Below are 20,525 nucleotides of genomic sequence, written 5' to 3'. Positions count from 1 at the left end.
TGGAGTTGCTTAATTTGCTTGGTGCCATAAAAGCTTTGGTTCGAAGTGGGGGTATTTTCATTTTCTGACTACTCCCTTGCTCAAAAATATATAGTATTGAGCCAAACAACAGCAATTAACAATATGGCATTAAGAAGGTGCAACTATTACAAAACAATGAAATGTTAACATCTCATCATGTTTGGCTTTTATTTTATGTAATGACTTAACCTGTTTTATTTATATAAACACATTTCTCATGTGTTGTGGCATGTGCTGCAACTATTGAAGACGTCATGAAGTATCATCACGTCTTGCCCGTAGCCCCGCTCACTCACCACGCCTCTAGCTTATTTTAAGGAGTATCTGCACTTATTTTTGCCCATTTAAAGCACTGCTTAAGAGAGTGAAAGACTGCACAGGAAAGTGGCGTGGAAAGAACAGGAGCGATTTAGTACTATTTAATTCTAAAGTCCAGTAACTACACCAGACACCCAGAGAGAGAATTCTAGTTTCAACATTGCCGCCAAGTGCTCCTTGCGTAAGGGGTGACACATTAAGCCTGTCTTTACTTTTGAGAAAGGTATATGCTGTGGTTTATGAGCCCATCATTAAAACCTCAAAACGAAACTACAAGTCCCAAAATACAATGGGCTTTTGGATAAAATCCAAACAATGGGTAAAGGTGTCACTTAATGAGGGGGTATTTGGTAGCCTGTAACAGGCTGTGACTGCACTGTATCAGTCAATAGAAGACACAAGACTCAGATTACGTAGGCTTCCAGTATGTATTGATGTTCCGAATTCAACCTCAAACTCGACTTTACTTCGTATCCGCTCACTCGCACACATGCCGCTTTACCCCTGCCCTATCAATCAGATGACACTCACGCTCGCAGGACCAAGCCATGCATCTTGAAGGCAGAAGTCACTTTGCTCTTCAATTTGTCTGTTGCCATCTTCCCGTCAGACTTTCGCGCCACTGCCCACTTCAGACGCTAGCCCGCCCCGTCTACATATGGTAGAAATAAAAAAGGCACTACATATTCTGCCTCACTAGCTATTACAAAACGGACAATACTTGAAGCAGAAGCGGAAAGCCTCTTTCAGACGACCAGGTAATATACTTTTACGGCATATAACCATTGAAGTTGGCAAAATATCAACGTGCATAAGCTTCCGATTTACTAAAAACGTTCTTTTAACGTTAACGTAATACAAATAGTAAATAAAATGATGACATTGAACTTTTTCTTCCGACGTAGTACATATATTTTAATGTTTCTCTATGGCTTTTCGGTCGTGTGTAGTGACTTAAAGCCAAAAAATGCATTCACCTTGAATAAAACTGTTCTCAAACTTATTATGCATATATATTGCACACTGCTGCTGCCCTGACAAGATGGCGGCCTAATTTATAATAAGTGACGGACATCAAGCAGACGCGCTTGGAACTGCACATATGTGTTTTCTTGTGCTATTTTATATAGCGCTACATCGGCCCAAGGGCATTGAAGCGCTTTATATGAGCACCAGTTACCACGTTGCACAAGGTTAGATTTACATATCCCAGTTAAGTCCTCTGCGCAATACATACACTAAGCGTTAAACGAACAGTTATATGAAATTCAAAAGTTCAGTTCCTGGGCTATGCCTTCCTGCGCAGAACGATGTTCTAGGGTTTCACGTGGGTCTCCTTAAACATATGATAAAATACGAATTGTATTATATTTTGTAAGTTGCTTACAAACCCCTTCCATTCAGAACAAAATTCTAGGTTGCGAGCAGTATCTGGTGCATTGATGATTATTTCCTGCGATTAGAAGTGGCAGTAAAACGGTGTGAAGCGTCGTTTATGTTATTGAAAACAAAAACTTTCAACAAAACCTGCTTCGTTTTACTTGAAATTTCAGTCTTTCGTAACAACTTTTTTTTAAAGCAGTAAATAAGAGAAAAGGAACAAATATGTCAAACTATGCACAACTTGGCGGTAGAGTGGCCAACTTTCCAGGACACTTTGTGTGCGCCGATCCCGATACATTTGGAGACATTTGTTGGGCACTGAGGTATGGGTCGCATAGCGCATTTTGCTGTTTCAATTGAAATCCCTCTCATGTAATCATACCATTTTAAAAGATATAGCACTGATTGAGCATAGAGGTGCCAATTTGGGGGTACACAAAACAGTTATAGGGAAAGAGCATAGGCCATGGGTGTCTGGTTGGCAAGAACCCAGGGCACACTTGGTCAAAGAGCATCAACATCATGCAAAAAGTAGGGGGCAACCAAGCAAAAAGGGTTACTTTCATACAATAAGTGACTGCATAAATAAGTAAATCGCTTATCATAACTATCTACAATTGCTTCACTATTGAATTATTTAAAAAAGTACAACACTAGAAAGCTGAAGTTTATTTAATGCATCTTTAATCTACATATACTACCTGTTTTTAATGCATTTATATACCTTCCAGGTGGTTATGAATCTATATATTTATTACTTTTCTTCTAATTCAGCATATCCAATGTACTACCCTATTTTTCACCCTATACTGCTCTCAATATATCCTCTACCTCGACTCATCTCAAACCTCTTTCTAGTACTCTTTCTAATGCACTACCCTATTTCTCACCCTATACCTCTATCAATATATCCTCTACCTCCACTCTCTCATTCATCCTAGGCCCCATGTCACTACTATGATCCCCAGGATAACCCTTTCTAAATGTGTCCCTCCTCTGCCCCTCCTTGCATCATCTCATACCTCTTTTACTATTCAGATCTCCCAAACCGGTCTTTATAAACCTGTACCTCTGACTCTTAGCCCTCCACCTCCCCTTTACCCATCCCAGCCCCCTCCTACTGCTATAAACTTAAAAAAAAAAATCTAGACTCTTCCCTCTTCTATCCCCCCCCTTTCCTCTTCTATTCCTTTTCAGTCCTGAAAAACAGAATAACATGTGCACCACTGAAATTTATTTAATATTTCCCTATACTAACTCCCCTCCACCTTCCCTTTACTCATCCCAAACCCCCTTCTACGGCTATCAACTCCAAAAAATAAAAAGAATTCTAGACCCTTCCCTCTTTTATCCCTCCACTTTTCCTTTTCAATCCAAATAACAGACTAACATATCCATCACTCAAATTACTTTCATATTTCACTATAATAATTCACCACTAATCCTTTATGTGTTCCGGAGTAGCATGCTACTTGCCGAAAAAGCGCTTCAACACCTCATCAGGGGGTGCAAGTGCTCTATAGATGCAAACCCTTCTCTCTTCTTCTATTCTTCCACTATCCTTCTTAATCCAAATAACTCACTAACATATCCACCACTCAAATTACTTTAATATTTCACTATACTAATTCACCACTAATCCATTATGGGTTGTGGAGTAGCAGGCTACTCACCGAAAAAGCGCTTTGACGCCTCGTCAGGGGTAGTAAGCACTATATAAATACAAATACAATACAATATTAAATGTGATTACATTCATATTGTATTTGAGTTCTAATCCCTTTACCATCTCCACTAGCAAGCTTTGACTGCTCTCTATTGCAACGTTTGATGGACAAGTTTACAAAATAAACAACTCTGAAATACTCTGGAATGAAACAGTCTTTAGCTTTGAAAAGCCAATGGCAAATGTCAGCATATAGCACTCATATTGTGCAGTAATCACTTACCACCACAAGACCTGATCCAGTGAGTACACTTTAGCCACTGTTCTAGGATAGTTCTAGGATAGTTGACATCTAATCTAATTTTGATCTCTTCACATAAATATGCTGGAAGCTGAGCACAGCCCACCACTCAGTGATATTTCCCTGGGTTGCTTCTTGCCTTTGTCATCAAAATCACTGCAACCCCAGATATGGTCCATTGGACTAGTTGGAAATGCAGAACCAGAAGACACGTTTTTTAATCCCAGCCTCCCTGTTGGACAAATTGCAAGCTCTAGGGCAATCACTACTTGAATATATTAATTTGCTCCTTTTTAACAAGATTGTGAGTGTTGTGTGCTGTGTTTATGTGCATGAAGACTTTAGTGGCCCTCAACAGACTCCTTATGAGTATTACGTAATCAGATGGGTGTGGCTCGATGTAGTTAATAAAGTTTGTGATGCAGTGCGTTCAGTTAACAGTTGCACTCTGAAGATTAAAGACATGCCCTACAGAGCTCTGTGTATGGGGTGGTAATTTGCATGCTACTGGGAGTAGCGTCCTCCCCAGCCCGGGTACCTGCTAATGACTACGCCACACACGGAGATTAGTATAACACGTCTTTACTCTTCCGCTTGTAACTGCGAACTCAACGTTCTAAACCTGCATTCACTTTCCTACGCTCTAGCACTTACGTCATTGTTCAGCGGAGTCCATCAAGAGCAAAAAGGGTTCCGTCATTGCTAACTCACACAACACAACATCTTCCCCTCTGTTAAATAAAAAATTTCTGTTTTTTTTACAAATATTTACAATCATAGCTCTTCAATGAGTCTTCGTGGCGCTCTGATCATACGTCCCAACCATGTCTTTGTAAAGTGGGGACAAGCAGTCAAAGTGCCCATGATCTGCATTTGGCAATGTAGGACCAACAGCAGTCAGGGGGTCTTCAATTGTCCTTTCAGACCCAGTCTCTACATATACATCAGTGCCTGATGAGCGATTGTATTGCATTTGCCATTTTACACGTTACACGTGCTAAACTGCATATTGACCTCGATTCCATGTGATGCCTTGGTCTTCCATTTTGTTGCATTGCATCTCCATTTTGTACTGCTTTGCCCTGTAGTTACACTTCAGCAGTAACATAAACATGTTTTTAACGTAAACCAGCTGGTGCGAGACATACCTCGTGAGGTTATTTTGTACCTTGAGCTTGTTTTTGTGCATTCTATGCTTATCTCTAGGACATAGGGAGGATGCGCTGTGCAAGGCTCTCCAAGGCTGGAGATAGGGAAAGGAATGTCTTTTGCCTCGGTGCACCCAAGCAGAATCTGGCCAGGTCTGTATGGGTGGATCTGACGCAGAGATGCGGCCAGCACCTATGATGGATAGATGGGCGAGAACGCCTGCTAGAGGGTTCTCGAACGTGTTGATTTAACTATAAAAAGCGGCGTCCGTGAGGTGGAGCTCAAGAACTCAGTCCTGGAGTGGACGCACTCGCGGGACGACTTTGGTGCCCGGAGAGATTACTTCCTGTGCCCCAGTCTCTACAGGGTTCCCGACTTGGTGTTTTCGGTGCTTGGCCAGGGATGTTGAAGACTCCGGTGCAGACGCATCTGGTGAGGTGCTTTGTACATTAACTGTTTATATATCTATATTCAAGATCTCATATTTGTATATATATATATAGTGTGGTGTATTCATTGTTTCACTTGGTGCCTAAGAACTTACTAGCTTCAGTGACTTATTGCCCTTGTCTACGATACTAATAAAGCTTATTTTACGTCCAGAGAAGTGTTGGAGTTTCTGTATAAGGAAGTGGTGTGCGTAAGTTTAGATTACACAAGTGGGCAAGGCAATACATTTTGGCGTAGTCAGTGGCAGGATTCGTAAATTACGCGGGTAGGAACATGTTTAAAAAGACGAAAGGTGGTTTTGGTTCCTTGGCACCAAGTGAAATTCCTTTTGCCCCCATGCAAATTCCTGGATGTGAGGCGACGCCGTACTCCGCTCTGGCGCGTGAGTATTCTAAAAGCACAGGATTAAGTGAGAGCTGGTTTGACTGTTTGGGCGAAGCAACGCCAGAAGATGTTTTAAATTGTTTACGGAAAGTTCCTGTAGAAAAAGGTAAAGAATTATATACAGTGAGCCGCCGAGGTTGGGCTCTGTTGCATGCCTACCGTCAAGTTTTTGACAAATGCTTATCTCTGCAGCAGGAACCTTTGAGCTTGAAAAAACAACTTGTTGAAGCTAAGAATATGTCTACGATGCTTTCCTGTCAGAATAAGCTATTACAAGACAAATTAGAAACATATCAGACTATAGCAGAACGGGCTGCAGTCCGTGTCGCTGAATATAGATACAAGAAAAGGAGGGGTAGAGTGAGTAAGCGAAAAGTCCATTTAGCGATTGCCTAAGCAGGCTTAGATTTTGATCCATCCACCTGGGACTCTAACATCTGGGAATCATCAGAGTTCTCCTCAGAAGGAGAGCAGCCTTTACAGAGAGAAAGGGAGGAGGAGGTAAATAATAGTAAGAGAGTGGAAGTGCAGCCCATTCTAAGACGGAAACTTCAATCCGGTCCACATAACCCGCAGGGAGTTATGTTAAATAGTCTGGAGGATTTTACTCAACAGGGGATCAGTGATATTTTAGAGAGACTTAGACAGAAGCCTGGCGAGGCACTATTAACTTAGATGGTGCGCCTCTATGAACAAGGCGCTTCTGGGGTTATGTTAGACGGTGGGGATGCTGCCAAATTTTGTACTCTCAGTACTGATCCCACTGTGCAGGGACAGTTCTGGACTTTCCACGGTGATGACCAAACTACCCTGTTGCAGCTAGCCGCACAGGGATGTAGTCATAAGTACCCCACAGATTCAGATTGGCCTGGGAATGAAAAACCATGGTTTACCCTACGAGATGCCTCGCAGAGAATTAAGGAGGAGGGAATGAAGCTGAGAATCCTTATAGGTGAGGTGCATGATTTAATGGGTCAGAGAATGACTGTGTCCGTGCGGAACAAAATCATTAGTTTGGCACCCCCTGCATACAAAGCGGTGATAATGACTCTGTTAATCAATCAAACTGGTAATACCGTAGGAGAAGTAGTCGAGGCAGTCCGTGAGCTGGGAGAGCTTGGGGAATGGAACAAGCCAGACAGGGCTTCGCGCTCAGAGTCCCGCACTGATAACAACCGAGTAACCCGACGTTATATGTTTTTGGCGCTGTTAAAGGATGGGGTGTCGAGGAGTGAGATTGATGGTATTGAGACCAAAAGCATGTGGGAAATGTACCGTAAGCGAGGACTGGATAAAAAGGAAGGGAGTAGGCATGTGAATAGAAAAGATAACAAGAAAGTAAGTCGCAGGGAAGCAGAGCTTGAGGAGAAGCATGACAAGGCAGGTGTGGAGAGAGAGAGGGAATCTTATGTGAGGGTGACAAAAGAGAAATGTTGGAACCGAGATTGCACAGATTCAGATGGGGACCGGGAAGAGGAGGAGTTGTTCCCTAAGGATTACCCAACATTGTATTCAGATCTGCGCCGGGACCTGCGCCAGGCAGATGCTGAGCTGCGCAGGCGAAAGTTAGATTAGGAAATGGGCCAAGCTCCGGTGCAGGGATGGGCTCGCAAAGATAATAGACCACATGGCAGGGTTGAGATCTATTGGAAAAATAGAAACGTTCAGGAGGTGCAAGCTTTAGTAGACACCGGAGCGGAGGCCACATTGATACATGGCAATCCACAAAAATTTAAAGGACAGTATTTTACTATCACGGGTTTGGGTGGACAGGAGACACCAGCGGTGCAAACGGTAATTCAGATGAAAATAGGCAGACTTCCCAAGAGAGCATACACCGTCTTGATTGTGCCCATTCCCGAGTACATCATTGGTATTGACATTCTGAAAGGTATGACCTTATATTTAGATGACGGATGCTATCAGTTTGGGTCAAAGCAGTACCTCTCGGTGGCTGCTGTGAGGGTGGGGCGCTTGAAGATTCCCCCAGTGAAGGTGCCCCAAGCAACAAAAGTGGTTCACATGAAGCAGTATAGGATCCCAGGGGGACATGATGAGATTACCGCAACCGTACGGGACTTGGCGGGGGTGGTGAGACCGGTTACCACGGCGTGGAATAACCCTGTGTGGCCCGTGCGCAAACCGGATAGAAGTTGGCGCATGACTGTTGATTACCGCAAGCTGAATAAGCATACGCCCCCGTTTACAGCCGCGGTCCTCAACACTATCACTTTGATTGAGAAAATTCAGAAACACAATGGGACATGGTATGCGGCACTTGATATTGCCAATGCTTTTTTCACAATTCCAATTGCCCCGAGTCCCAGGAACAATTCTCCTTCTCGTGGAATGGTAGACAGTTTACATTCCAATCTTTGCCACAGGGGTATTTACATAGCCCTACAATCTGTCACCGGTTGGTGGCAGAGCATTTGGATGAGGTGTCAGTTATTCCTGGGGTACAGCTTTGTCATTACATTGATGATGTGTTGATTCTAGGAGAGACCCAAGAACAGGTGCAGGCTCAGCTAGACATAATTGTAGAGCATTTGCAGAGCAAAGGGTGGGTGATTAACCCAGAGAAGGTGCAGGGACCCTCCCAGAGTGTGAAGTTTTTAGGTATTCAGTGGCATCAGGGGCATAGAGAGGTGCTGCCACAAGTAAGGCAAAAGATCAAGGAGTTTGCAGTGCCGCGAAACAGGAAGGAGGCACAGCGCTTCATTGGATTGTTTGGGTTTTGGAGACAGCACATTCCCCATTTGAGTCAGATCTTGGCCCCTCTGTACAAGGTTACGCGGAAGAAGCATGAATTTGAGTAGGGGGAGGCCCAGAAACAGGCATTTGAGTCAGCGAAGGAGGCTATACAGCGTGCCCTGGATCTATGGCCCATACGAGAGGGAAGCATTGATTTGAATGTAACAGTTCAGGATCAGTATGCGACCTGGAGCCTGTGGCAAAAACAGGGGAGACAGAAAGTGCCCCTAGGGTTTTGGACAAAGAAATTACCTGATGCTGGGGAGTGGTACACTCCTTTCGAAAAGCAGTTGTTGGCATGTTATTGGGCTCTGGTGGATACCGAGCAACTCCAGTAGCAGATGCAGAAATGTTGCAAGATGTACCCAAAGTGCGAGAGTCCCCAGTGAAATGGGGCGGGCCATTCTCAGAGTTGTCCGCGGAGGACAAAAAGCATGTGTGGTTTACAGATGGCTCAGCCAGATATGTGGGGACCAAGAGACATTGGAAAGCGGTGTCATACAATCCTGTGTCCAAAAAGTTGCTGTCGACTACTGGAGAGGGAAGAAGTAGTCAGTTTTCAGAATTGTACGCAGTTTACCAGGCTTTAAAGCAAGAGCTCCCTGGTACATGTCACATTTATACTGAATCATGGTCTACGGCCAATGGGTTAGCCACTTGGCTTCCCACATGGCATGCTCATAATTGGATGATTCACAATAGGGAGGTTTGGGGAAAGGAGTTGTGGCGGGAGATTTGGGAATTGTTGTCCCAGAGTACAGTCACAGTTTATCATGTTGATGCTCATTGCCCGACTGACTCACTAGAGCGTTGGTGCAATTCCTTTGCAGACCAAGAAGCGAAGATTTGTGAAGCTGAGGTGACGACGCAGGATTCTGACTTGGTGGGCATGGCTAAATGGGCGCATCAGAAAAGCGGACATTTGAGCGAGCCACTAGCAGGTGGGCAGAAAGTAGAGGGATGCATATTCCCCTAGATTTGATTAAAACTGCGATTATTCACTGTCCCGTTTGTCAGCATACCCAACACAGACCGGTTCCACAGGTAGTGAGAGGCCAGCTAGGCAGAGGGAAGTTGCCAGGGCAAATATGAAAAATTGATTTTATCGTGCCAATGCCAATGAGTCGAGGATGTCAGTATGCATGCACAGTGGTGAATACCTATTCTGGCTATCTCATCGCCTTTCCATGTAAGAGAGCAACCCAGTCTAATACTCTGAAAACTTTGAATTTGTTGATTTTGTATTACGGAATTCTTTGCAGGTCCAGAGTGACAATGGGTCACACTTTAAAGGAAAGATGGTGCAAGATTTTTGTGTGCAGCATAACATTGAGTGGATCTATCACATACCCTACTACCCACAGGCAGCGGGTTTGATTGAGAGAATGAATGGCTTGTTGAAAGAGCAGTTGAAAAAGTTGTCTGATGGGTCATTGAAGGGGTGGAGGGATCACTTGTCTGATGCATTGCAAATTTTGAACAACCGACCCCTTGCCAATGCAGAGACTCCTTTGATGCGCATGTTGACCCCAGCTTTGCAGATCAAGCCCCATGTGGCCACAAACACGATTCTGTACTGGGAGACAGCTCCCGGAGCTTTAGCTCCATATCGTGCCACACCAAAAGTTGCTGGTCTTGATTTACATGCCCTGGAATTCTATTGACTGCAACCACGAGACATTACCTTGATTGAGACAGGAGTTGGAGTTCAAATTCCCCCAGAGCATTTCGGACTGATCGCTCCTCGATCTGGGCTTGTCCTTAAAGGCATCCAGGTTTTGGGAGGGGTGGTCAAAGCCGATTACCAGGGGGAGATCAAAGTTATTCTATTGAATAGTGGAGACAATGATCTGATTGTGGAACCCGGTGACCGAGTTGCCCAAATGGTCATCATGCCGGTTTATGGAGGAAATGTCATGAAGGGGACGGCCCCAGCCCTTCTAACTGTGCGGGGAAAGGGCGGGTTCGGATCTACTGACAAGAACCCAGGGGCGAAAGTATGGGTAGAGTCCCCAAACAAACCTCCTGAACCTGCAGAATTAATCGCTAAAGGAAAGAATAATATCCTTGTCATCATGAGACCCGGACAGGAAAAGTGGGAAAATGTACCTGCTGAAAAATGTTATTTACGAGAGTGATTATACCAGTTTGTTTTCTGTTTCTAGATCACAGTATGGCTTGCCGCTGCGATGCTTGCGCTGTGTGGTCTGTGTTTGGGCGTGTCCGGAGGGGTCCGGGAGAGCCCGGGGATGCCGAAGGGGATCAACCGCCCGAGTCGGATGACAGCATTGTTGCAGCAACCAGATAACATCTGGACCTACTTGGCCGAGAACACTTCCCACTTCTGTATGAGAAATCTTCAGAGTACAGCTGATATGATATCCACTTGTCTTGTTGCCGTACCTACCCCTGCACTTGTGCTTCTGCACATTTTCAACCAAACTAACTTTGATGGGGTAGTGGAGGAAACTAATGTTCAAACACATCTGAGTCTTTATGAGTACTGTCGTTTTTGCCTGGAGGTTACAGATAACCTCTGGAGGAACATGACGAGTATTGTTACCTACAACATCACTACTGGAGACGTTTGCTATCAACTAACTTGTGACCCTGCCAAAATTGGCAAGTGTGGCCAATTGAAACTAGAGAAAAGCACACAATTGACGACTGATCAACAAACATTATGTCAGTCACGACATGACAGCTTTTGCAGTAAAGTTACCAATCATATGGTCTGTAATCATACAGTATTAACCGCTAGCCATGTTAACCTAGTGAAATTATCTAAGGGATGGCTGTTCTCATGTGGCAATATTTCATACACTTACATACCAGCTAATATAACTGGAGGACCTTGTGCCTTATCACGATTAAGTCTTATGCTTTTTCCTATGCAGTCTTATCACACATATTCGCTCCCCTAGAGCTGCTGTTCAATTACCTGAGAATTGTGATTCCAATATTGACTTGCTTTCTAGGGCAGAGTATACTAGTTTAGCTATTTCCATTGTAGGAGTGCCAGGACTGTTCGTTTATAATGCAAGAACTATTGCTAAGCTTGCCTGTTTAATTGCGAAGAATCTCAATCATACTTCTGCCGCTTTAGCTGATTTGTTATTAGATGTTCAAGGCACGAGAAAAGCTGTTTTGTAGGATAGGGCAGCTGTGGACTATGTTGTTAAAACACAACCACGGTTGCGAGGACTTTGATGGACTTTGTTGTTTCAATTTATCTGATCATTCTACATCTATCCATGCGCATATTAATGCTTTAAAAGATTTAGTGAAAGGGGTTACCCAAAACGTTGATCAAGGATGGTGGAATTGGTTGTTTGGGTGGCTACCTAATTTTGGACAGCTTCGTTATATCTTGGGTGTTATCGTAGTGATTATTTGTGTTTCTATTTCATTATGTTGTTGTATTCAATGTATTCCTAATCTTCTCTCCCTTCTTCGTCCCAGATCCATAGTATTTAGGCCAATGGGATATGATGGGTGAATCGAGGGTCAGGGGGTGGAATGTATTGCATTTGCCATTTTACACGTTACATGTGCTAAACTGCATATTGACCTCGATTCCATGTGATGCCTTGGTCTTCCATTTTGTTGCATTGCATCTCCATTTTGTACTGCTTTGCCCTGTAGTTACACTTCAGCAGTAACATAAACATGTTTTTCACGTAAACCAGTGCAAGCTGGTGCGAGACATACCTCAAGAGGTTATTTTGTACCTTGAGCTTGTTTTTGTGCATTCTATGCATATCTCTAGGACATAGGGAGGATGCGCTGTGCAAGGCTCTCCAAGGCCGGAGATAGGGAAAGGAATGTCTTTTGCCTCGGTGCACCCAAGCAGAATCTGGCCAGGTCTGTATGGGTGGATCTGACGCAGAGATGTGGCCAGCACCTATGATGGATAGATGGGCGAGAACGCCTGCTAGAGGGTTCTCGAACGTGTTGATTTAACTATAAAAAGCGGTGTCCGTGAGGTGGAGCTCAGGAACTCAGTCTTGGAGTGGACACACTCGCGGGACGACTTTGGTGCCCGGAGAGATTACTTCCTGTGCCCCAGTCTCTACAGGGTTCCCGACTTGGTGTTTTCGGTGCTTGGCCAGGGATGTTGAAGACTCCGGTGCAGATGCATCTGGTGAGGTGCTTTGTACATTAACTGTTTATATATCTATATTCAAGATCTCATATTTGTATATATATAGTGTGGTGTATTCATTGTTTCACTTGGTGCCTAAGAACTTACTAGCTTCAGTGACTTATTGCCCTTGTCTACGATACTAATAAAGCTCATTTTACCTCCAGAGGAGTGTTGGAGTTTCTGTGTAAGTAAGTGGTGTGCGTAAGTTTAGATTACGTGAGTGGGCAAGGCAATACAGCGATGAGCCACATGCTGGAGATGCTAGCACTCGTAGCAAGGACTTCCCAGGACGTTGGGCAGTAACCATGTGTGCTTTGCTGGTCACAACATGGAATGGATCAACATCGAAGGGAGCATCAGAGTTCCGTTTTCTATGCTGAGGGACACTCAATCTCCTCTAGTAAACGTAAAAGGCATGTCGGCACTTGTCAGCATAGGCCTTCATTTTTCTTTTATGATCCAAGTCTCTTATACAAGTTTCTTCCTCAGTACTTGAGCTTCTGTTGGTCCATGGAGGTAACTTGGTGGTCATGGCTGTGAGAGAGTGTGCCCTCTTTCTTGCATGGTATGCCCCCACTTTTTGCTGAATTGTTGATGTACTTTCACTGAGTGTGCCCTGGGCTCCTGCCAATCAGGTTCCCAGGGCCTGTGTTCCTTCCCTAAAACTGCATTGAAGCCTAAACCCAATTGACATCCCTGGACACATGTCAGCCCCTGGTAAATGGTACCATAGGTACCCAGGGCACTGTGACCAGAGAAGGCCCCTAAGGGCTGCAGCACTTATTGTGCCCCCCTTAGAGGCCCTGTACCCTGACACACACACACTGCCTTTGCAGGCTGAGTGCAGAACAAAACAAAGAGACAGCATGGCACACATCCCTGTGTGCCATGCCCACAAACCACTGCCCTGGCATATATCAGTCACCCCTCTAGTTGGGTGCCCTATGCCAGTGGTGAGGATACAGGTGCATGAGCCTTGTACCCCTACAGTGCCCAGATCCATTCCTGGGCCCTGTAAGTGCAGTGCTGCCATTAAGAGTATACGGTGCTGGGAGGTTGTCATTACAAACTCCACAGCACCATGATGGCTGCACTGAAGACTGGGAAGTTTGGTATCAAAATTCTCAGCACATTAAACCCACACTGATGCCAGTGTGGGATATAATGTAAAATGCACGACAGAGGGCATCTTAGAGATGCCCCCTGAAACTCAACCAACTCCCAGTGACCTGACAGAGTGGCTGCGCAGGCTGCCACCACCAGACTTGTTTCTGGACCCCTGGGTCGAGAGCTTGCTGCTCTCTGGGGCCTGAAACAATGCACATCCTGGGACGAGGTGCCAAGCCTCCTCCTCCAGGATGGGCAGGGTTCACGAAGGAGAAGCTTCAAAGGCATGCTGCCTTTGTGAGCTTCTCCAGACCACTTACTGTACTCAGCAACTGGTCCCCACTGGTTCTACCCCCCACTTTGGGCGGGAAAACCAAAGTGAGGAAGAGAGGTGTACCCACCTCTGCCAACTCCACCCCTAAGGTGGGGGAGGCGAGGTGAAACACAACCTCGAGTCCCTGCCATCTTGAGGATGGGGGGACCCAGCCAACCAGAGACAGGCTCCTGCCCCCCTCCCACTGGAGAGTGGCAGAATAGGGGGTGTACCCACCCCAGGGAAGGGACCCGTTGGTCCCTGCCCTTTACCTACCTGTAACACCCCTAAATTTAGTTTTTAGGGGCCCCCTGAACCTTCCTTCCTCAGATCCAGCAACCACAAGAAAAGAAGAAGGACGAGAAGCCGTGCAGAGCTAACAAGAGGACGACGCCCACTGACTTAGCACCAGCCCTACACGCCTGTTTCCCCTCCAACCTGCTCCTGCAAAACCCCGGCATGTCCAGCGGCCAGCAACATCAGAAACCCCGGAGGACCTGCCTGCATTCACTTTCCAAGCTGTTTCTCCCGTGAACACCGGACGTGTTTGAACTGCCTCTTCTGGTGCCAGCCAGGACCCGCGAATCCAGCACACTCTGCACCCGCCGAGCCCGGCCTGTGTTTGAGTGAACAAACACCACGAGGAGGTCCCCCCGCCGATCCTGACCCGATATCTGGCGACCCCTGACCTGCCTCAAGCCTCCAGACGACGCATGCAGCCTCAATCCAGGAGACCCCCCCTACCGCGACCAGAGCGGGTAAGAAAATCTGACATCTAAAGGCACCCCTGCACCCGACACCTTGTGTGCCCAACCCAGTGGTGCCTAACTATCCCTCTACATCCCAACTTACCCCTCAAAGTGGTGGTCACTCCTGGAAGATCTTCGTCCCCGAGCCTGCAGTGTTTCATTGTCTCGATTGAATTCAACAGGGCACCCGACCTCAAAACTGCACCCTGCACCCGCCTGCCTTAGCGCCGCTGAGGGTGCCCCTTTGATGCTAACTTGGTCCCCAACGTGCCCTGAGCTTAACCCTAGGAGCTTTGCTCCCACAACCTTGTGGCCTGCTTGCCAGCAGCCACCAACCGGAGCCACCCTATCCTCCATAGGTTAACATTGGGCCTCAACACTCTGCACCCGGCTGCCCTAGTGCCACTGGGGGTGCAACAACAGTGCATCACTGACCCTGGGAGACCCCTGAGTCTAACCCCAGAACCCTAGCTCAAAAGACTGATTACTTACCTTGAAACCGATAACTCATTTTTCCTCATAGGATAACATTGACACTTTTTTCTCTCAAAAAGTTTCTGTCAACTTTTGAAAAAATCAGCCGATTTAACCAAAACGCATTTTCTCAACTGTTTTCAGGAAATGTCCCAGTGCTGAATCCAGGATTCAGCACTGAGTAAGAAAAGCTAACGATAACCTAAGTTACCTGCTAAGTGAATTTCCTCCCATAGGATAACACTGGTGATTCTATGTGAAAAAGTTTCCAAGTGTCAACTTTTGAAATGCAATAATATTCCTTAAAAATCATACCTTTAACCAAAACACATTTACTCACCTGTTTTCAGGAAATGTCCCAGGGCTGAATCTAGGATCCAGTCCTGTGGTTAGAAAAGTAATCTGAAAAGTAATTAACTGCATTTTACTTAAAAAGCCCATTCAATTGAATGTACTATACCTGCAATGTGTTGCAATCTGCTTTCTTAAACCTGTAATCTAAACCATTACCAGTTATACTGCAATTCTGAACTGTGTTCAAACAAGACAATTACTACTGCAAAGTATTTATATGCTTACCTGTACCAGGCTCGCTTGGTTCTAGAAATAAAACAACAGTATATTTTTTTATACAAAACAATTGGCCTAGAGTTCAGTTCTTGAGTGTGTGAGATCATTTGCTGACTGAGTGTGTACATCAAATGCTTTATTCTCTCCTCTGATACTGCCTTACTGCTCGACCAAGCTACCACTTTAGAGAGTAAGGTTCTATCTAACTTTAGCCTCTGCCAAACCTCTGGAGACTCCTGGACTCTATACACACTGTACCTCACTTTGGTGCAGTATATTTAGATACTGTTTCTTACAATGGCTCTCTTGAACATCAAGATTGCAAGGCTTCTGTTTGATGTGTTCTGACGCTCCGGGCTGCGCTGGTGGTTTCCTGCACTGGTGGTGTTGTGATTGGGCGGGGGGAAAGATTCTACGAAATGTCAGTTAATATGTTGGGAGTGGGGCGGCACACGTTTCCTCGAATTGTTCTTGGGGGGGCGACAGGCGCTCTGCATTTTGGGGGAGGCGGGCGGTTCTAGTCCCGTTGTGCAGGGAGGCAGGGTGGGGGGGTATGTTCTTATGGTTTTTGGTTTGTTTGATTTGGGTTTTTCGGGGTGATGTTTCTTATTGTTTTCTTGCAGCAGTGCTAAATGGCATTTTCTATCAAAATGTTGTACGAGGTACTTACCTCCAGACTAGGTCTCATCTTCTTCCTCCTCATGCAGGGCAATAAGATGTTGAATACTGTATTTATAGTAATAGCTGAAGGGCATTCTTGCATGGGTCACTCCGAAAACTTCATCATACTACGGTCCGGGTCCTATGGTAATGAATCGGAGACTTAGCCTCATGACCTGGAACATCAACGGGCTTGGGGACAAAATTAAACGGGGCATAGTGCTGCAATATATTCATCGGCACCAATTAGACTTGGTGCTGTTCCAAGAAACTCACATCATAGGTAACACCTGTAAGGCCCTGGACAGAAAGGGATACCATTTGGTAGCGCACTCTGGCTTTACCTCGGGATCCAGAGGGGTGGGGATCCTCCTACGTAAGGGCTGCCCCTATGGGATTCACACTATACAGACTGAACCACAGGGTAGATATGTTGCTTGCTCAGGTAGCTGGGAGGGGAGGGTCCTCAATGTGCTCTCTGTGTACGCCCCACCGTGCCTTCAACGTCCGACTTTAGCGGACGTGGGGACGCTCCTTATGACCTTGCCTGAGGGTGCCCCGGTGATGGGCGGTGACTTTAATTTGACGATGGACGGCACCATGGACCGCGCTCCAATGCGACGAGACGCTCCACATGGCTCACAACTACGCAATTTTACTGACGCTTTAGGGCTGGTGGACATCTGGAGATGGTCGCATCCCCGAGACACACTTTACACTTTCCAATCCGGTGTTCATGGCAGTCACTCACGGTTTGACTACCTGTTCACCCAGGCGCAACAGATTCAACACTTCACAGAGTCCACGTGTTTAGCACGGGGAATATCTGACCACTCCCCGGTAACGGCTACCTTTGGAGCCCATCGGGCACGGCAACCAGGCCCCATTATGATTCAACCCTGGTTACTAAAAATCCCACACATTAGGGATTCCCTGCGGCAAGACACTGATCACTACTTTGAAGAGAATTCTGGGTTGGTGGCATCAGCGATAACGCTGTGGGGCGCATACGGGACAGTTATTAAGGGAAGGGCGTTGTCCGTGATGGTGGGTCATAGGGCTGAACGTAGGCGTCGAGTCAGCGAGTTGGAGGCAGAAATACTTCACCTCGAGCGCAAGGTTTCACAGACCTCATCCCATGAGACCAGACACACACTCAATGTTAAGAGACAAGATTATAGACAACTGCTCGACGTGCCCTTGCTACCAGACACAGAATATATGAGCTAGGGGAATGTACTGGTAAACTGTTGGCATGGTTGGAACATAAGGAGTCAGCTCCGCGGTGGGTGGGCGCGTTCAAGGGGCCGGATGGTGTGTTGATCACTGACCCCCTAAACATTGCCGAGACATTTGCAAAATACTATGAGCAGATCTATACTACGCCACAACACTCACAAGCGCGGTGGGCGGCAGACCTCCTTGCCATTATTGGACTGCAATGTGTTTCACAGCAGGATAGGGAGGCGTTGGAGGCAGATATCTCGGTTGAGGAGATCCAAAAAGCCATACAGGATACCCGGTCCGGCAAGGCCACAGGCCCCAACGGAATCCCGATAGAACTCCTGAAACCTATGGCTATGAAGCTTGCGCCCCACTTACTAAATTTGTATAATGAGTGTTATGAGACGGGCATCCTCCCAGCAGATCTTCGCACCGCCACTATCGTGGTTATCCGCAAACCCGGTAAACCAGCGGACGAGTGTGCATCGTACCGACCCATTTCCCTGATCACTGTTGAGGCCAAAATTTTAGCCAAACTGCTGGCCAATTGTCTGCTTCCATATCTCAATGCACTGATCCACCCTGATCAGTCGGGATTCATGCCAGGCCGTAATACTGCACGCAATCTCCGCCGTGTCCACGGGGCACTGGGTCGGGCTGCAACACTCCAAGAGGAGACACTCCTGCTTGCGCTCGATGCCAAAATGGCATTTGATACGGTGGCTTGGGAGTATCTCTTTGCTGTCCTGGCTCGTGTTGGGTTGGGGCCCTGGTTGATCTGATGGATTAGGCTTTTATATAACTTGCCCACGGCCCACGTATCAGTTAACAACCACCGCTCGGGCTCCTTCTCCCTATGCCGCGGCACGAGACAGGGTTGTCCATTGTCGCCGCTTCTCTTTGCCTTGGCCCTTGAGCCACTCGCGGTCTGGATCAGGGGCTTTAAATGGACATCAGATCATGAAGACCGTATCTCCTTATATGCGGACGATATTTTGTTATATCTAGCTTCCCCGGCGCGCTCGATCCGTCGTGTACTTCATATTTTTCATATCTTTGGAGCCCACTCCCGTTATCAGATTAACTGGTCCAAATCCCAGATGTACCCACTATGGGGTGTCCCACCACATAGTCCCAAAGGCTACACCATACCGGTGGCGCCACAGGGTTTCCAATACCTCGGTATCTTTATAACATTAGATTCCACGCTATTTTATGATCGAAATCTATTGGGCCCATTGCAGAGGTTCAAAGCAGACGTGGTTCATTGGAAGACATTGCCCCTCACACTATTGGGTCGTGCATGCCTATTTAAGATGCTTGCCCTCCCACGCTTTCTCTATGCTCTGCAAAATACGCCCTATCCGATTCCCGAATCTTACTTTTTACAGATCGAGGCTGCATTTAGAGAATTGCTATGGGATAACGGACCGCCTCGAATCGCGATGCAGAAACTCACCATGGGGTGGTATGATGGTGGAATAGGATTGCCGGATTTGCGCCTCTACTACCAGGCATCGCAATTGATAGCAATTAACCGGTGGGTGTTCGGGTCCCATGATGACCCCAATTTCCGTACTGATCGCTGGCTCCTGGGAAGGGGAGGTTATAATAGAGCACTATACTCAAACTATAAAAATCTCTGTCTCACTGGCCCGACTGCCCGGACGGTGGAGATCTGGCACAGGCTCCAGCGGCGCATGGGTTGGTATGGGCGGCTGACTAAGGCCACCCCACTCTGGGAGCCCGACTGCCTGGGGAGGCTGAGTACCTGCACAGGGTTCGACAAATGGGACCTGATCGGTATCTCTACGGTTGGGGATATATGGGTCAAAGGTAAAAAGGCGACATTCACGAAGCTCAAGCTTAAATACCAGCTCGCACCGACAGAGTATTTTCGATATTTTCAAATTAGTCATGCTATCGACAGCGCCCTTCCTGTTGGCGGCTCCCTCCCAGACTACTCTCCTTTGGAGGATAGGCTGCTGCTGGACCCAATGGACTGCAAGGCTATCTCCTTGACGTATAAGAAGCTAATTAACAACCGGACCGACCCAATGCGGAAAATAAGGGCTAGCTGGGAGACGGACTTGGGGGAAATGGCTGACGAGGACTGGACAGAAGCGTTAGCTTCCCCTCGTGAGGTAGCAATGCCGATGCGACTTCCCCTTGTTCAGCTCAAAATTCTACATCGTGTATATTTTGACGCGAAACTGTTGTATAAATTGGGAAGGCGACAGGACACGCTCTCACTGCGACACTGTCACCAGATAGGTACATTTCTACATATTCTATGAGCATGCCCCTACATTTAGCAGTACTGGATAGACGTCACCCTACAGATGGCGAGGTCCATAGATAAGCCCTTATCCCCCTCTCCCCAGCTCTGCCTCCTTAACATCTGGGAAGCTACAGACCTTACCCAGGCGGAGCAGGCGTGGTCAGCCATGGGGTGGGCCATTGCAAAGAGGAATATTGCCCAGAAATGGGGGGTGGATACCATACCACAGCTGCGTGTTTGGGCCACTGATATGGATCAGGCCATGGTGGCGGAGAAAACTGTATACAAAAGTCGAGGATGCCCGCGGAAATGAGATCACAAGTGGGGATGGTGGAACAAGTATCGGGGGGACCTCTGTATTTCTCCTACTGTGGAACTAAGGAGGGAGAGACTGGCTGTATTTGATAAGGGTGGGGCAAGCGCGGTGACCTGAAACCTTTGGGCCACCGGACATACGCTGTGGGCGGGGGGTTCCCCGATCCTTGTGTGAGCACGGAACCACCTTTATGCTGCTTCACTGATTGGTTTGATTTATTGCCTACTGCCCTGAATATATTGTTTGTAGTCTTCAATG

The 20,525-nt window shown here is 46.6% G+C and overlaps 1 protein-coding gene and 1 long non-coding RNA gene across 2 annotated transcripts in view; one reads left to right on the top strand and one right to left on the bottom strand.

The window, feature by feature from the left end:
• POLE2 (DNA polymerase epsilon 2, accessory subunit) overlaps positions 1-1,011 on the bottom strand; it is a 447,127-nt gene extending 446,116 nt beyond the window's left edge. The window contains exon 1 of the mRNA XM_085627013.1: positions 871-1,011. Within this exon, the coding sequence (XP_085483139.1) occupies positions 871-938 (68 nt within the window). The 5' untranslated portion in view covers positions 939-1,011. The remainder of the gene's footprint in view (positions 1-870) is intronic.
• On the top strand, positions 854-12,735 carry LOC146799450 (uncharacterized). Its single transcript, XR_014968911.1, has 2 exons — positions 854-1,097; positions 10,592-12,735. It is a non-coding gene; the product is annotated as an uncharacterized LOC146799450 (long non-coding RNA).
• Positions 12,736-20,525: the final 7,790 nt, after the last annotated feature.

This window comes from Triturus cristatus, chromosome 9 (assembly GCF_964204655.1).
Source record: "Triturus cristatus chromosome 9, aTriCri1.1, whole genome shotgun sequence".
In the NCBI taxonomy this organism is placed as follows: domain Eukaryota; kingdom Metazoa; phylum Chordata; class Amphibia; order Caudata; family Salamandridae; genus Triturus; species Triturus cristatus.
This window is presented reverse-complemented; position numbering and strand designations above follow the sequence as displayed.